Source organism: Budorcas taxicolor, chromosome 3 (assembly GCF_023091745.1).
Source record: "Budorcas taxicolor isolate Tak-1 chromosome 3, Takin1.1, whole genome shotgun sequence".
Lineage (NCBI taxonomy): Eukaryota > Metazoa > Chordata > Mammalia > Artiodactyla > Bovidae > Budorcas > Budorcas taxicolor.
Window position 1 is genome coordinate 109,919,569 of NC_068912.1, and position 18,950 is coordinate 109,938,518.

At 33.7% G+C, this 18,950-nt stretch overlaps 1 protein-coding gene and 1 pseudogene across 1 annotated transcript in view; one reads left to right on the forward strand and one right to left on the reverse strand.

Moving 5' to 3' along the window:
• Positions 1–18,950, reverse strand: part of LOC128044603 (protein argonaute-3) — an 87,543-nt gene that overhangs the window by 35,043 nt on the left and 33,550 nt on the right. The window contains exon 5 of the mRNA XM_052636920.1: positions 2,167–2,301. Within this exon, the coding sequence (XP_052492880.1) occupies positions 2,167–2,301 (135 nt within the window). The remainder of the gene's footprint in view (positions 1–2,166; positions 2,302–18,950) is intronic.
• On the forward strand, positions 10,785–10,883 carry LOC128045857 (uncharacterized; annotated as a pseudogene).

Here is an 18,950-nt window from a genome sequence, read left to right on the forward strand (position 1 = left end):
TGGTACTTTTACCATAAACTTCCTCCAATATTTCTGCTATTTAACTATGATGAATTATTGTACAAAGAAACCACCCTAAAGTTATTATTAATTATTTAGGAAAAAGTTCAACCGGAAGGAAATGAATATTGTACTAGAAAGTGTATTCAATTACCATAATTTATACCATTATTAAACAGTTTTCATCAAATTTCTTATGGTGACTAAAAATTAAACTCAAATATATAGTTTAAAACATGTAACTTTGATTCTCTTGTGTTACTGAGATAGGAATACATGATGTACTTTAAAGAGCTCTCTCTCCTTTTTAAAAGCCTTCTTGACTTTGAATGGAGGAAAAAATCATCAGTTTGTCAATTAGATCTAACTCATATTTTTCTACCCCAAATCTACAGTCATAGGTGCCTAAGGGTTAGATTCAAATTCAGGGGTTAGCAAAGAATTGAAATTTTTTAAAAAAATGGACTAGATAATTCTCTGCCCAGGTCCCTCCCCAAACCCTCCATCCAACCGAAAAATGTTTTTGGCTTTAATAAATCAAATATTGAACCTATAAACTTGGCTTTACCTTCACTATAACATCAACTTTATAATGCTTTCTAGTCATTTTTTCAGTCATTTCTTTGGCCCCCTGAGCAGTTGAAGTTAAGATCGAGTCCATGCTCTTCGGGCAGCAGTTGAATCCTTGTTCTGTACATCTTGTATTTTCTGTGATAGAGTGGTGATATGAGTTGATTGCATAGTTACCGCAAAATAATGTAAGTGACTTCATGATATCAGAGGTGGTAACTAAGCAGCAACTCCACTGGAAACCATGGCATTTAGATGATCACATATTAATGGTGGGTAATGCACTACCTTCCAACAAAGCTGACTGTGCAGTTAATATAGATTATGACAGGACAATGGTATGGCTGCAATACAAGAATATACAACACTTTCTTACTCTGACAAAAATCTTGAGATAAATAGATGCTTATCCTCAAAGCAGGCGGGAAATTCCTTTAAATGTTTTACTACAATGACTATTTCTCTCTCTTGGTTACTGAATGGCACAGAATAAATGATTACCGGAGCTAGCAGGATGTATTCAACTATACTAACTGATTTGGGGGACTGAAAGATGTTCAGAAAACAAACTTCAAATTACCTGCAACAAATAGGTAAAACCTTAAAATTAAACAACATAATTATTTCTGACTATTTAAGAGGTAACACTTATTACAAACAGAATTTATAGTATTCGTTCTAATTAGAGAATATCGAATCTCTCTTTGTGCCTAAATAATAAAGAACTAAATACAGTGGAGTCACATCTTACATGAGGACTAAGTTCCAAAGTGATGAACAAGGCAAGAATCTTACATAATCAAAATTATTCTTGAAAAATCCCTTAAACTGCTGATAAAGTACACTGATTAAATTAAATTGCTGATAAACCCATTATATATGGGTTTGCACATAAAACTGTATATTTACATAGAAAGCTACAATTAATAAAGAATAAATATATACAAAATATAAATTTTAGACTATAACTGAAATCAATTTTTAATTTTTCTCTTTGGAAGACCATGTAGAAATGAATTTGTATTAGTGAAATATATATATGATGTAAGACCACTGTATAAATTTTAGCTGCTAACTATAAAGCAGGCAAGATCAACGGTCAACTAAATAATGTACATGAAGTTACTAAGTTTCAGCTCTAGAACAACACATGAAACAGGCTAGCCCCACATCTATAAATTTACAAAGAAATAAAATATTCTGCTATCATTTCAGAAAAATAAAGAAGTCACTATATTAAAATATGTTCAAAGAATGGCTCCAGTCCCGAAGTGTCAATGTCTTGGGAATAAATTTCCTATTTTAGACAGTATCATAGGAGCATTTTTCTATGAGAGTACCTCTTTATGCCTTCAGTTAGTAAGGGAAAGTATCAACAAAAAATTAGCTAGTATTAATTCCATTACTTGGTATTTCTTTCATTGAAACACTACCTAAGATGTTATGACAATGAATTTAATGTAACATTTTAAAATTAACCCATATTTTTACTGGTGATTTTACATGAACAGATTTAAATCTTAAAACAATTTCCATGAAAGTTTACTATATTCATGCATTTTACAGTTAAGTTGTTCCAAATGCTAATGAACTCACCTTTTATCTCTTTGGTGAATTTTACCCTATGAGAATCAGTCAGAGGTCTTGGTTGCTCATCAATATTATGTATATCAAGAACTTCACACATGAACTGAATTACAGGTTGTGCTTTGTAGAAGGCAGTGGCAGAAACTAAGAAGAAAAACACAAAGGGTACAAATTAATGTTTCCTTAAAAAAACTCAATCTAAGGCTCCATGATAACTAATTATAGAGTTAAAATTACCCTCTTACGTATAGCTATATATCAATACATATAAAAAAATTTCCAAAATTAAGCAGTTTCAACTTCACCTGTTTGACTACAAGACAAGCACAACAGAAAAACCTAATATTACAGTTTTTATAATCTTTTTCATTATGGGTAACTGAATCTTTCCATTCCCTAATACATGTACAGAGCAGTGTTCTGGCTATGAGACAAGGCCTATACAGGGACAAAGAAGGCCAGAGTGCCTCAGAAGACAAGGTTAGGTATTATTCCTTAAACATAGCCTTTCGTGCCACCCCAGATTGCTTATCTGTTCTAAGGCGAGCTTTCCCTGTCTTGTACAGATTTGAGAAGACAATGGTATTACATGTTACTAGTGCTAATCCAAGCTACAGGTAGTAACAACATCTGCCCAATGTTATCTAGCTACAATAAGCAGTCTTCAAGGAGCCAACTAGTATGACTTCTTAATCCTGGATTTTGGAACTGGAAGAGAGCTTCACCAATAGTTAGTAGATCACCATCATTCATTTCTTAAATACTTACGGGCTGCTATTATGTGCTAAAAGATACTGGGGGTACAGTGAAAAGTAAAACTAGAACAGACAGTAGGCTGAAAAGTGAAAAGTGCTAGTCGCTCAGTCGTTTCTGACTCCTTGAGATCCCATGGCCTATAGCCCATCAGGCTCCTCTGTCCATGGAATTCTCCAGGCAAGAATACTGGAGTAGGTTGCCATTCCCTTCTCCAGAGGATCTCCCCAACCCAGGGATCGAACCCAGGTCTCCTGCATTGTAGGAAGATTCTTTACCACCTGGGTCAACATGCTATCATATTATTTCCCTACCTAAAAAACATGTCCACAGTGGTGGCCTTTCTCTTATTCTCCTTGGTTTAGGTTTAAGTGTCTTTGATAAAATGTCCCTCATCTCTGGAAGGATATTTAACAAGACTTTAAGTAGTTAGGTGGTGAGACTACTGCGGATATTTTTTATTTTTTTTTAATCTTTATTTTTAATAGTGAGCACATATTACATTTTCATTTCAATATATATTGAATATATATATTATTTCAATATATATGTATATATATACATATATATAAACAATATATATATTATTTCAATAATATATGAATGAAGTCTCAACATAAAAAATTTAAATAACATAGATATAAACAGTAAAGACTTCTGGTCTCCAAGTATCTTTTAAGAAGTAACCATTATTTGTAGCTAATACCTAACTACTATATGTACTAATTATGGACATGGACCTACTACATGTCCCTAACAATAGATAGCTCTGTTGGTTTTGTACTTCCATATCTTGTTCTTTTAATATACACTTAGAGATAAAAATGGATATATAAATTTTAAAAACATGAGATCAGATAATAAATGTTTTATGACTTGCTTTATTGTTTTATTATTATTTTAAAACTAACAATGTCTTAGAGAACTTTCCATGTCAATAATTTCTTTTTAATGGCTTCATATTATTCTGTAGTTTGGGTGCATGGTAATTAAGTGAATATATATCGTATTCCTCTCTTATTAATGAAAAAGAACACAAATGATAAAAAATTAGAAACACTATTTTGGGCTTTGATTTCTTTTTCGCATTATGTATCTTACAGATAGATCTTATATGTACTAATACGGAATTGTATCATTCTTTTTCACATTGCAGGATATCTTACTACCTGGATCTACTACATGTCCCTAGTGATGGACAGTTATGTTGGTTTTGTATTTCCACCCAAATAAGCTTTAGAAATACCTTTACAATTTCAAGCTAACTAAAAAAAGAGAGACTGATAAGACTGTATCAGCATTCTGGGTATCTTATTTAAATCTTATACATTAAAAAACTGTATACCTACATTCTTCTATTAAAAATGTGAGAATACTGTTGTACATTAAAATGAGACTGGCAGGAAATATATCAAATAAACATATACTGCTTCTGTGTTAAATAAAAAAAATTAAGTGGATAAAGGAAAATAAATATATGGTCATTAACATGCTTATTTTGTCTTTCCTTTAATTCTACAGGTAAACTTTCTTCACTGGATTATTATAATACTAGCACTCACAATTAATTCGTCTTATCTCACAGAGCTGAAACTACTAAACAAATATTATCCTGTTTAATATTCTATTAATTTTCCTTAGTGTTTATACTTTTAATCATTTTACTATTTACCATCTTCCCTACAGCAATGTAGGCATTTGAGATGAAGGAAAGTTCTTACACAAGATGGATAAAATCAGTGAATACAGCTGAATTAGGCATGGGTTTCAAAGAGCAAGGATCTGTCTCTCTATCCCTAACATTTTATAAACCTACATATACATGCATTTTTCCCTTCATTCCCTTTCACAAATCAACTCAGTTTAACTGAACAAGTAATATTTACATTTAATATTTTAAAAACCTATTAACAAAATATATGACATTAAAACACTAAGGGGAATAAATGTACAATCATTTCTATAGATAACTGCTCTGAAAAAAGCATCAGATAAAATTCAGCACCGTAACTAAGACTTTCACAGTACCAAGACTAGAAAGGAGATTCCTTAATTTGATAAGTTATTCATCAAAATCTATGGTAAATTCAATGTAAGTTAGTAGAAAGTGCTAGCTGGCATAGGAATCCAAGTTAAGAGAAATAAAAGATAAAAGGATTGGAAAGGAAGAAACAAAATTATTATTCTTCACAGTACGATTGTTGAGAGAGAAAACCCTCTAATCTATAGATAAATTATAGAATAAGAGAGTTCAGTAAAGCTGCTAGATTTAAGGTCAACAGATACAAATAAATTATACTCTTATATACTAGCAACCAACTTAAAATGTAATTTTAAAAAAGATACCACTTAAAAAAAAAGATACGACTTAACATCACAACAAAAAGTGTAAGACACTTGGGATAAACTCTAAACAAAAGATGCAGAAGACTCACTGAAATAACAGGTATCTTTACTACTATAGAAGATCTAAATATTAATAAATGGAGCAGTATACCTTAGTGGTAGAAATTATTTATAAATTAATCTGTAAATTCAAAGCAATTTCAATCAAATACCAATAAGATATAACCCTCTTGACCTCTGGAAATTAAGAAGCTGATACTAAAATTAACATGAAAGAGAAATGAAACCAGAACAGCTAAGAGAGTTTCTAAGAATAAGCTCTGCCCTAACATTCATCAAGATTTGTTATAATCCTATTCAAGTCAAGAGACTGTGGGGACAAACACAGAGACCAGCAGAATATCCTTCAAAGTCTACCTTATACAGTATAGAAAACAAATTCCTATTTAGAGAACTGAACATGAAAAGAAAAACAGACATTTAAAGGAAAATATAGAACATCCTTTTGATCTTGAAAGCAGGAAAGAATTTCTTAACATACAAAAACGATTAAAAAAATGGTACCATAAACAAAGCTAAAAAACAACAGGCAAATGGATATGTATAATACACACAACAAATGATTACTATCCAGAATATGTAATGAGTACCTATAAATCAAGCTTAAAACGGTACAGTGCCAAAAGAGACATGGCTAGGTATTTCACAGAAGAGAAAACCTAAATGTCAAAAAACAAATTTTTACTATTTTATTTGTAATAAAGGAAATACATATAAAAACTCTATTGAGCTATCATTTTATACCAATCAAAATGGGCCAAAAACATTACAATGGACAATACAAGCTGACAATAAGCCAAAGGAAGAATGAAGAATGAAAATTCTAATACAGTATATATGAATATAAACTGATATAGTCAGGAGCAAATGGTAATTTATAGTAAGTTTGAAGATGAGCATAATTTCCAACTCAACAATTCCACTCTACTAGAATATATGCTCTACAAAAATCCTGTATCTGTGGAGGGCAACATGAATAAGAATGCTCACGGTAGTACAGTTTATAATGATAAAAAGAATGGACACAACCTAAATAACCATCAGTCAGATGGATACATTTGTACCACATTCATATAAACAAAATAAATGAGCAGGTGCTGGAATGCAGATAAATAAAATTGAGAAATAAAAAACTTGAGGAATTTGTACAAAATGAGATATTACCAACTACTTAGATTGCTAGTATCTATATATGTACAGGTGATACACAACTTAGGCAAAAATCATTCTCATTAAGGTTTTGTGATATTTTATAACTCACTTATTGATAACTGATAAAAAACTGTTTCACTGTTGGAAATGTATCCTTTAAAAAAAATTTTTTTTTAAATTTATTTGGCTGCTCCAGGTCTTAGTTGTGGCATGCAGGTTCTTTTTTTTTTTTGCTGTTGCAACATGTGGGATGCAGCTCTCTGAGAAGGGATTGAGCCCATGCCCCCTGCATTGGGAGCTTAGAGTCTTAGAAACTGGACCACCAGGAAAGTCCCTATCCTTATTTTTAAAATTAGGTTTATTTTCTTCTTTTCATGGGTAGCAGCATTAGAATAACAACAACAACAAAAAGCTTGGAAATGAAACAGATTTTAATTCTATATCCAGACTAATTATCATTTTTCAGAATTTCCACTCATTTTTATGGAAAATTAGCAAAACACCCATTACTTACAGCATTAGTGTGAAGATTCAATGTAAGATACCTACTTGTGCCTGGAACATGGCAGAAACTCATCAGAACTCTTTTTCTCATTTTTTGAAGAATTGTCTACTCATGTCTTTTGCTCTCTGATTTATTGAGCTTTCAATTCTAGGCAAAATCATTCTGTCAATGTAAACTAACTCCTTGAAGAAGCTGAATGGAAGAATGTTCTATGAAGAAGTGATTAGGATTCTTTAGTTTGTACTTTACTGTGTCAAAACGGAAATTTTCTGTTAGGATGCAGCTAAAATACAGATGTGAAAAAATAATAAATATTTACCATATTTAAGGTAATAAGGACTACATGTTCCAAATTAGTCCAAGTCCAAATGAAGAGTATAAAATAAAGCAGTAAATAATGTTGGATCCACGTAAAAACTTAACTACAATTATACTTCAACCTCCTGAGAGATTATGTGCCTCAATTTTATACATTTACTTTCATGGCTCTGAAAGTATAAGAACAGCAATTAAGATCACTTATTTATACAATGCCTTTTTATGGTAATAGTGAGCAATTTAGAGGCCATGTTAGACATCTTGCATGCCTATCATTAACTAGCAAAGTATTACTGACATAGTACTTAGGAGATATTGATAAATCAAAGGGTTGGGTTTTTTTTCTGTTTTTAATAAAAAATATATTTGCTAAAGGGTCACTAAATTATCAAGTGAATACAAATATTCACATAACCAACACTCAGATCAAGAACTAAACATTGGCAGTATTCTCGAAACCGCTTCCCTATCCCCTTCCCAACCTTAACTTACACTTCAACCCTCAAATCCTGGTTCTTATGGTAGTCACTTTTTTTTCTTTTCAGAATTACAACATAGGTACAGATCACTAAGGACAATTTATTTTTTCCAGTTCTTCAATTTTATCTAACTGGAAACATAAAACATATAATCTTTTTGAGACTTGCTAAACATGTTTCTAACTCATTTAAACTAATTATAACTATTTTCTTCATTTCCATTGCTCTGCCTAACACTCCACTGAAGAAATACACAGTTTATCCACTTTAATGTTGGTGGACAGTGGATAGAACTTTGTGCTTTCACTGCCAGGGGCCCAAGTTCAACCCCTGGCCAGGCAACTAAGATCCCACAAGGTGTCCTACGGCAAAAGCCAAACAAACAAAAGCCTGATTATTAATGGTGGTGGACTATTTATGCTGGCACTTTCATTTGGTTATTAGAATAATGTTATGAATATCTTATAGATGGCCTTTTTGATATACATATACATGTATATTTCTCTAATAGAAAAGGTGGTATCTCAGTAGAACTGTTGAGTCTAAAGAAAGCTGAGCGTTGAAGAATTGATGCTTTTGAACTGCAGTGTTAAGACTATTCAGAGTCCCTCAGACTGCAAGGAGATCAAACCTGCCAATCCTCAAGGAAATCAGTTCTGAATAGTCACTGACTGATGCTGAAGCTGAAGCTCCAATCCTTTGGCCACCTTATGCGAAGAACTGACTCATTAGAAAAGACCCTGACTGGGAAAGACTGGGAAAGATTGAAGGCAGGAGGAGAAGGGGAGACAGAGGATGAGATGGTTGGATGGCATCACTGAATCAATGGACATGAGTCCATTGACCTGAGCAAGCTCCGCGAGCTGGTGATGGACAGAGAAGCCTGGTGTGCTGCAGTCCAAGGGGATGAACAACTGAACTGAACTAAGGATGTGTATCTCTAACTTTCCTGGATAATGCCAAAATCTTCCAGAGTGGTTTTAACAACTAACTCTCTCACAAGCAGAGTTTAAGAGTTTAATGTTAGCCTTTCTGGGGATGTGACGTCTCATTTAAAAAAAACTATTTGAGGTATAACTTACATACAATAAAATGCATTTTAACTGTATAGCTCAATGATTTTGACAAACGTATACCTCAATGCTATTTGTTGTTCTTGTTCAGTTGTTCAGTGGTGTCCAACTCTTTCCGACCCCATGGACTGCAGCATGCCTGGACTCCCTGTCCTTAACCATCTCTTGGAGCTTGCTCAAACTCATGTCCATTGAGTCAGTGATGCCATCCAACCATCTCATCCTCTATGCTATTATCACTCCAATTAAGACAAAATATGTCATCACCCTGAAAGTATTTTCCTGCCCCTCTTTAATCAGCTTCCATCACATCTGCTGCAGGCAACCACTGATCTGATTCCTTTCATAATAAATTTGTTCCAGAATTTCACATAAATGGAATTATATGGTATACAACCTTTTGTTTAGCTTTTTTGCACATCTTACTTGAGATTCATCCATACCATTTTATAAATTAGTTTTTTTAAATTGCTGGATAGTATTTCATCATGTAAATAAATCACAATTTGTTTCTCAGTTTACTTGTTGCTGGGCATTTGGGTTGTTTCCAGATCCTAGTTATTATGAACATGTACAAACCTTTGTATGGACCTATTTTTTTTCATTTCTCTTGGGAAAAGACCTAAGAATAGTTAGGACATATGGCAAGAAAATATTTAAAATTTTAAAAATATGCCAAAATATTTTTCAAAGTGGTTGTACTGTTTTATACTCCTACCGTTTCTAATTGTTCCACATTCTTGCCAACACTTAGGATTGCTGGGTTTTTTACTTTAGCAAGTCTAGCAAGAGTGAAGTGATATCTCATTGTGGTTTTTATCTGCATTTTCCTGATGAGCAATGATGTTTAATATCTTCTCAGGTGCTATTGACCATTCCCATAATCTTTTGTGCAGTGTATTTTTTTGACCATTGTTAAAAATAGTTTGAGTTATGTAAGCTTTTCATATATTCTAGACACAAATCTTTTGTTCAGGATATATTATGCAAATATTTGAAACTTTTTCAAATTTCAGTAGCTTGCCTTTTCATCTTCTTAACAGTGTTCTTAAGAGATGGTTTTCACTTAGATTAGGTTTCCAACATACAAAGAAATCTTTGCTTACTCCAAGGGCATGAATATTTTTCCTCTTTTCTTAGAAGTCTCTCAGTTTTAATGTTTATTTTTTGTACAAATACCCAACTGTTCTGGTATCACTGAGAAGACTATTCTTTCCCCATTGAATTTGGCCCCTCTGTCAAATATCAATCAACCACATAAATGTTTATAGCTATTCTAATTATTTTTTAGCTTTTTGGCTAAGATCAAGTGTAGTATCTGTAGCCATTTCGTAACTTGATTTATATGTCCATCTTTAACCTCAGTATCACAGTTTTCCTTACTGTAGCTTTATAGCATGTCTTGAAATCAGGGATTATAAATCCTCCAACTCTGTTCTTCTTCAAAATGGTTTTAACTGTTCTAGATTCTCTGCATTTTCAAGTAAATCTTAAAATCAGCTTGTCAATTTATTTTTTTTTTTAAAAGTGAGATTTTTGGTGAGATTCTGGGATTGTGTTGAGTCTACAGATCAATTTGGGAATAATGAGCATCCTAACTATTTCAGTCTTCTGTGCCAAGAACATGGTCTGCATGCGTGCTAAGTCACTTTGGTTGTGTCTGACTCTTTGTGATCTCATGAACTGCAAGCTGCCAGGTTCCTCTGTTCATGGGATTTTTCAGGCAAGAATACTGGAGTGGGTTGCCATGCCTTTCTCCAGGGGATCTTCCTATCCCAGGGATCAAACCTGAGTCTCCTGCACCGTAGGCAGATTCTTTATCATCTGAGCCACCAGGGACATGGTATCTCTGTTTATTTATCTTTCTTATCTTTCTCAGGAAAGTTTTATAGGCTTTCAGTGTAGAGGGTTTGTGTACACATCTCTTTTAAAATCTATCTAGTGCTCGCTTTGGTACTACCTGTACTAAAATTGGAATGATACAGAGATTAGCATGATCCCTGTGCAAAAGATGAAAAAAAAATCTATTCCTAAATATTTCAAAAATATTATTATGAATGGTACATGTGTTTTTCATTTTTCCAACTGCTGAATGCCAGTATTATTTATTATACTGCTAGTATTATTATGCAACTAGTGTCTTGTGATCTGGCAAAATGCATCTATTAATTCTAGTAGGATTTTTGGGGGGGAGTAGATTTCTTCAGATTTTTTTATGTAGACAATTACGTCTTTTGCAAAGAGCAATAGTTGTATTACTTCCTTTACAATATTACACTTTCACTTTTCTTGGACCACCAGCACAATGTTGGACAGAAGTAGTGAGAGTAAGCATCCTCCTCTTAATCTTATGGCAAAGTCCTTCACTCTTTTTGACACTGAGTATGATGATGCCTGTGTGCTTTTCTAGATTCTTTGATCAGGTTGGAGAAGTTTCCTTTTACTGCTACTGTGTTACAAATTTTTATCATGATAACATTAAAATGTGTCAAATGATTCTTCTGTCTGTTGAGAAGATTACATTGTTTTGGTCAGGTGTCAGATTCAGAGGAATAGGAGCCTCATAAAATTGAGCGGAAACGCCTTTTTTCTTCTGTTTTCTGAAATAATCTGTGTAAGACTGGTATCATTTTTTCTTAAATGTCAGATAAATTTTAGCAACGAAGTCAACTGGGACTGGAGTTTTGTTAGAAAGGATTATGAATTCAATTTCCTTAACAGATACCAGACTATTCCAGTTTTCTTTGAGCTAACTTTTTAACATTGTGTGTAAGTTATCAAATTAATTAGTATAAAACTGTTCCCTTATCAACTTTTCACTTCTGAAAGATCTTTAATGATAAATCCTTCTTTAATTTTTGACACTAATAATCTGTTTGGTTATTTCTTTTTTTTTGATTAGCCTTCCTAGGAGTTTAAAATTTTTATTAACTTTTTTAAAGGAATCAACTTTTGGTTTCATTCATCTTCTATACTGTTTGTTTTCTATTTAATTAACTTTTGCTCGAGTTTTATTATTTCTTACTTTCTATTTGAGTTTAATTTTTTCTTCTAGTTGAAGATAGAAAGATCATGTGGTAGTCTGCCTCCAACATGATCCCTAATAAGTCTTTCCTCATGGGATTGTGCACCTTTGTGTAAGTCTCTCCTACACTGAATATAACTGGTTTATGTAACTAATAAGACATTACAAAACTGGCAGAATATAGCTTTCGGTACTAGGCCTTAATGTCATTACAGCATCTGCGTTGCTCTCTCATGGACTGCTTGCTCCAAAGAAGCCAGCCACAATATCACGAGGATACTTAACCAACCCTGCCTGTTGAGAGGTCCAGGTGGCAAGAAACTAGGTCTCTAGCACAAACTTACCAATTGAGTTTTACAGATAATAAAACAAGACTTACTCATCCCTTTAAACATTCAAGTATCTACTATATCAGGGACTCCTTTGTGGGTTGGAATTTAAAGATAACCAGACAAAGCCTCTCCATTTTAACAATAGATTCTGGTCAAGCAACTCAGTTCATTCCTTCCCCAAACTCCACTAAAACTCTGGTAAGGAATTAAGGAGAAAAAAAAAAGGCATAAATCTAGAAGGAAGGGAGGATCGAAAATAGAAAATGTACCATTTTAGAAGATGGAAAACAAGTAGATAAGCTATAACTGACACAGCAGATGGGATTCTCAAAAGGTGTGAGAAATGGTAGCATCAGGTGCCTCTGAAACTGGTGATAAAAAGAACAGAGGCGGTGCAGAAAAATAAAGACAGAAGCTGTTTGAGAAGCAGGTAAAGTCCTAGATTCCTGTCTAGCTCCATTCACATTGTGGAACAACTGCCTCATCTTTATCCTGGCATAATCTGTAAGTGTATTCTCTGGAAAAAGTAAAAGACTTTTTGGAGGGAAGATGTCAGGCACAGCTGAGGGTACAAGACTGTACCCAAAACAAATAATTAAGTGACCATAAATATTAATTCCTGAATGCAGACACTCCCCAAGCCAAAACCCCCAACTTGGCTTCCAGAATGCATATAACAAGACTATTACCCTTCAGGCAGGAGTCTGAAGTCTGGGTAACTGACTGGCTAAGAGGAAAGGCCTAACTAAGGTCACTAACATTATAGGTTCCCTAGGATCAGTCCAATTAAACCACTCTATGATAAAGCTCAAAGTCAACTAGTCCCACTAATGAACTCAAAGCATCGAGTCAATGTTTTAGATTCCCACTGCATCATGAATAAATAATCAAGGACATCATATACTTGAAGGAAGCTTCTGAAATGGAGGACAGTGATCAAAACAAACAAACAAAACAGAATTTGGAGGAAGAATAAGCATGTGCAAGAAAAAGAAAACTCAACAGACTGGTTCCAAATAGGAAAAGGAGTACGTCAAGGCTGTATATTGTCACCCTGCTTATTTAACTTCTATGCAGAGTACATCATGAGAAACGCTGGACTGGAAGAAACACAAGCTGGAATCAAGATTGCCGGGAGAAATATCAATAACCTCAGATATGCAGATGACACCACCCTTATGGCAGAAAGTGAAGAGGAACTAAAAAGCCTTTTGATGAAAGTGAAAGAGGAGAGTGGAAAAAGTTGGCTTAAAGCTCAACATTCAGAAAACGAAGATCATGGCATCCGGCCCCATCACTCCATGGGAAATAGATGGGAAAACAGTGGAAACAGTGTTAGACTTTATTTTGGGGGGCTCCAAAATCACTGCAGATGGTGACTGCAGCCATGAAATTAAAAGACTCTTACTCCTTGGAAGAAAAGTTATGACCAACCTAGATAGCATATTCAAAAGCAGAGACATTACTTTGCCAACTGAGGTCCGTCTAGTCAAGGCTATGGTTTTTCCAGTAGTCATGTATGGATGTGAGAGTTGGACTGTGAAGAAGGCTGAGTGCCGAAGAATTGATGCTTTTGAACTATGGTGTTGGAGAAGACTCTTGAGAGTCCCTTGGACTGCAAAGAGATCCAATGAGTCCATTCTGAAGGAGATCAGCCCTGGGATTTCTTTGGAAGGAATGATGCTAAAGCTGAAACTCCAGTACTCTGGCCACCTCATGCGAAGAGTTGACTCATTGGAAAAGACTCTGATGCTGGGAGGGATTGGGGGCAGGAGGAGAAGGGGACGACAGAGGATGAGATGGCTGGATGGCATCACTGACTTGATGGACGTGAGTCTGAGTGAACTCCGGGAGATGGTGATGGACAGGGAGGCCTGGCGTGCTGCGATTCATGGGGTCGCAAAGAGTCGGACACAACTGAGTGACTGAACTGAACTGAAGGTAAATTATCTTCAGTGAGCACAGAGAAGATAAGATACTACCATATGTGAAACAAGAATAGTATGCTATTATAAAATAACATTCAAGAAATAAAAAAGAATGATTAGAAATTAAAAGCATAATAGCAAAAATGAAAAAGTCAAGAGGTTTAGAGGATAAAGGTAAGTAAATTTTCGAGAAACCAAAGTAATATAAGGGAAACAAAACTTCACCAAAGCTATTTAAAAAGTTGGAACATCACTGATAAATTTATGAAGGAAAAATTATTTCCAACATAGAAACCCAGCTAAACTTTCATTTAGGTTTTTTGATACATTTTCCAATGTGTAAGACATCAAAATTTTTTCTTCTTGTGTACCCTTTTCTCCTGAAACTTCTAAATATTAAAAAATGAGGGGTAGGGAGAGAAATGGATACAGAGAATGATGTTTGATCCCAAGACGACAGCTGTGCATCAAATATGAAGAACATATTCAATTAGCCTGAAGCAGTGTAAATCAAGAAACAGATTTGTTGGAAACTGTCACTGAAATTCCTGCTGGAAAATACTTTTTCTAATGTGAGGTTAGACTAAATAAAGCCTGATACAGGTATCTTTACTTGGCTGAGTTTGATCAGTGTTGATAAACCTGCTGCTTGCCTGTTTCACCCTAAAGAAAGGTTCTGCTTTGTTCTGCTTCTGAGGACTAATTTGAATACTATAAAAATCAAATTGTTGACTTTCGCTTTCATTGAGGGATCATATACCTGAACTTAAGGCAATCATATGAAGCAAGTGACACTAATATTGTGATTAATAAATTATTTATTGGAAATCTGTTTTCCTTGCAAGAAAGCATATTCCGTGTGAACTTCTGACTGAAGCAGAATAAATAATTATCAAATTCTGCTTATATATTCTGACCATTTTCTTCTAGCAGCAAAACAGTGAATATACTATAGAAAGCTACATTTTACTGAAAAGCACAAAGAAGCAAATAAAGTATATAAAAATAAAAAAACAATTCTAACTCAGATGTCCTGGGTCAGAGATTTGTCCTGTCAGGAAATTTGCTTCTTAAAGGATACAGGAAAAAGCTGTGAATATTAAGAGCATAAGCTTTGGAAACAGAAAACTTAACCTCTATCACTTAAATGTAAATGACTGTGCCTCTACACTTAATAGGTTACATTACATATAAAGTAATATAAATATAAAATACAAACTATGAGATCTTTAGAGAGAGAAACTCACTTTAGAGAGAGAAAATTTAGAGATTGTGTCTCTAAACTTCAGTTGGGGGTATCACCTAACTCATACAACGGTGACGATGTTCAGATGAGATACAGTTGTCTCTTGGTTCCTACAGAAGATTGGTTCTGGAACTCCCTTTGTACATCAAAAAGCGGTGGAAATTCAAGTCCCTTGTAGAAAATGATGCATTACAGTCAGCCCTCAGAATCCATGGTACCCAGGTAATGAGGGCTGACTGTAATTAATGTAAAATGTTTAGCATTCTGTGACAGGTATCTTCAGGGAGATACAACTAATAAATATCAGACTCTTTTTGTTCTTTTGGCTGTACTGTGACTTGTAGGCTCTTAGTTTTCTGACCAGAGATTGAAACCATGCCCTTGGCAGTGAAAGCATGGAATCCTAACCACTGGACTGCCAGGGAATTCCTATAGTTACTCTGGTACTCTTAAAATGCATACTTAGAAAAACAAAATGCAAATTGCAACTGAGTCTGGCCTAACATAAAAAAGTATACTGTATTTCACTGACTCTAAAAGCCCAATTATGGTAAGATACATCAGTACTGTAGTTGCCAAATTTTCCAATTAAATTGTGACAAACCACACACTGCAAGACATCTCCCAATTTCAGAGATGATGAAATGTGAAAAAAAAAAATTTTTTTTCTTTCTTAGATTGGTAAAATTCATTAAATTTAGTTATATAGTTGAGAGTTAAGATACTATATACCATGAAAACAATCATTTTGAAAACAAGATGAAGTCACACAATTAGAATTAAATTGCTTGCTTTCTTAAAGTACTCTTCCATGTTTATCATCACCACAAATTTTACCTAAGCTCCCATTTGTCACTTCCTCAGAGAAAAGCTCCTTCATCACTGAGACTAGAATGGACTCCTTTGTTGCACAGTCCCACTGTATTTATTCAGTTCAGTTCAGTTCAGTTCAGTCTTCTCTGCAATACTCATCATATATTGCTCAATAAAATAATCTTCTCCAGTTGATCTCAAGTTCAGTAAAGATTATTTTGTTCAGTAAAATATACCAAGTGCAAAGGTTGCAAAATCATACAAACGAGAAAGGAAATATAAGCAAGTAAGGTGGTCAGTGCAACACTTTCCCTCATTATTTTTCACAGCACCAGTACATATTATTACAGTTTAAAAATAAACCTATTTAAAATTTCAGGCTTTATTTCATTTCATTAAGATAAGAGAGAACTTTAAGAAAAATCCATGTTGATATATGTATATTTAGTTCATTCATTTAACTTACATATAATAGTGTATACCACAATATGACAATATTCATGTACTCATTCCAATATTTGCTTATCCTATTATTCACAGGAATCAGGATATTTCTAATTTTCTGCTACAGCAAAAAATATCTCAGTATGCAAGATACCTCTATGGTATATTAAGGGTTTTAAGATATGTTCAATTTCATTTTCACTTCATCTTTTCTAGATATTGAAAACTGCTCTCCAAAGCTGTATCAAATCATACTCCTATAAAGAGTGCACAAGATATTTCCTTATACTTTATCCTCACCAACATCTGTTAAAATTTTATAAATCTGATAGGTGTCAAATGGTACTGATCTCACTTGCATTTTCTTGACTAATAATGAATTTGAGAATTTGATTTTCATGGGTTTATTGACCATTTGTGTTTCCTCTTTTGCGAATTAGCTATTTTTTTTTTTTTAACTGATCTCCCTGTAAAGTTTTTGGTTATATATGCTGTAAATACTCTCTTAGCATTTTAACTTTGTTTATGATTCATCTGTAACAAATAAGTTTTAAATTTTGATGCAGCCAAGCTTATCAGTATTTTCTTGAAAGAATTTTAAAGCTTTGCTTTTCAAATTTTAGATTATAATCTACCTAGAAATAAATCTGGGATATGATATGAGATGGGTTTAATTATTTTTTTCTTATAGTTAACAACCGTATAAATACCATTTATTAAATATTTCACTCTTTCCTCAGTGATCCAAAATGCCAACTTAATTGTAAATTACATTGATTCATCACAGTCACTTATTTTTCCATAAAATCTTAATACAGACTTTTCAAGTTTCACTATATGCCCTATTGGGATTTTACTTAAAATTCATTTACAGATTAATTTTTAGAGAACTGATACCTTATCAAACAGAGTCTTCTCAATAAGCTTAATATATTTCTTTCATTCAGATTTTTGCTTATATCTTTCCATAAATTTTTTTACTTAGGAGACCTCTCAGAAATTTTTCATTCCTGTGTATCCCCTTTTTGACCCAAACTCCTGATGCCATCACACTGACAAAAGCCCAGCTAAGACATCATTTACTTCTACAAATATTTTCCTAACTTTCCAGATTCAATTAGACACTCCTCCTCCATGTTCTTAGTTTTATTTATTCATTCTTTGCTTAGTATGCCCAAGAGTTGTGTCAGGCACAGAGGTTATATATACACACCGGTGAATAAGGTGGACAGTCCCTAGCTTCACAGAGCTTTCATTATAACAGGAGACAAAGAATAATAAACACATTCAAGGTGACACATGGTATTACTGGGGAAGTATACTGTGCTATAAGAATACTTGAGAGAAATGTGTAACTCTTGGGGGATGGTTGGATGCGGGGGAGATGGCTGGATTGGGGGAGAAGGTGTCAGTTACTGCTTTTCAAGGAAGTAACATGCAGACTGAAGCCTGTAAGAAGAACAGAAGTTAGCAAACACAGTAGTGACTAAATACCATAGCACTGACATCCCTGTCTTACTGCTGATTTTACTGGAAGAGCTCCACTGCTTAACTGTGAAATCATCTATTCTCTGAATATGTTTCCTCCCTTGACACCATTTCTTGGCTCTAATACTGCCTACAACAATTATTAATTGCTCTCTGGTTCTTCTTTCTTCCTTAAATGCTAGTATTCTCCATGGCTCTCTCCTTTTCTTTTTTCAATCTAAATATTATTTCTAAAGGAAATTCTCCATTTTCAGAGTTTCAAATATGGATATATGTACTAAGGACTCCCAAAACTTTTACCTTTTCCTCACTCCACTACAGATTTTCACATCTGCATTTCCAACTACATACTAGATGACTCTCTGTATGTTCCACAGAATCCTCAAGTGTTAAACATATTAACATTTGATCTTTTTATACACGGTATAAACTGCCAACTAACCAGTGAAAGCAGATCTCCCTCCCATATTCAGAATCATCATTCATAGTGATATGAATGAGTCACTATTCTGAATGTATGTTGGTGAGTATGCACTTCTCGAAAGCCAGTTTATAAAATAAATGCAGTTACTAAAGGTTTGGGAATATGAAGGTTGTTTCAAAGACTGAATAATCACAGAATTTTTTTTATTATTATTATATTTTTAATCATAGAATTTTATAGGCCAGGTATGAGTTTATTTTTAAAATTTTAAATATATAAATATCGCTAGGCTACTAGTTGCCATTCAATCAAACACAAATCTAGATATTGTGGTGAAGGTATTTTATAGATATAATTAAATTCCATGATCAGTTGACTTTAAGTAAAGGAGATTATCCTGGATAATG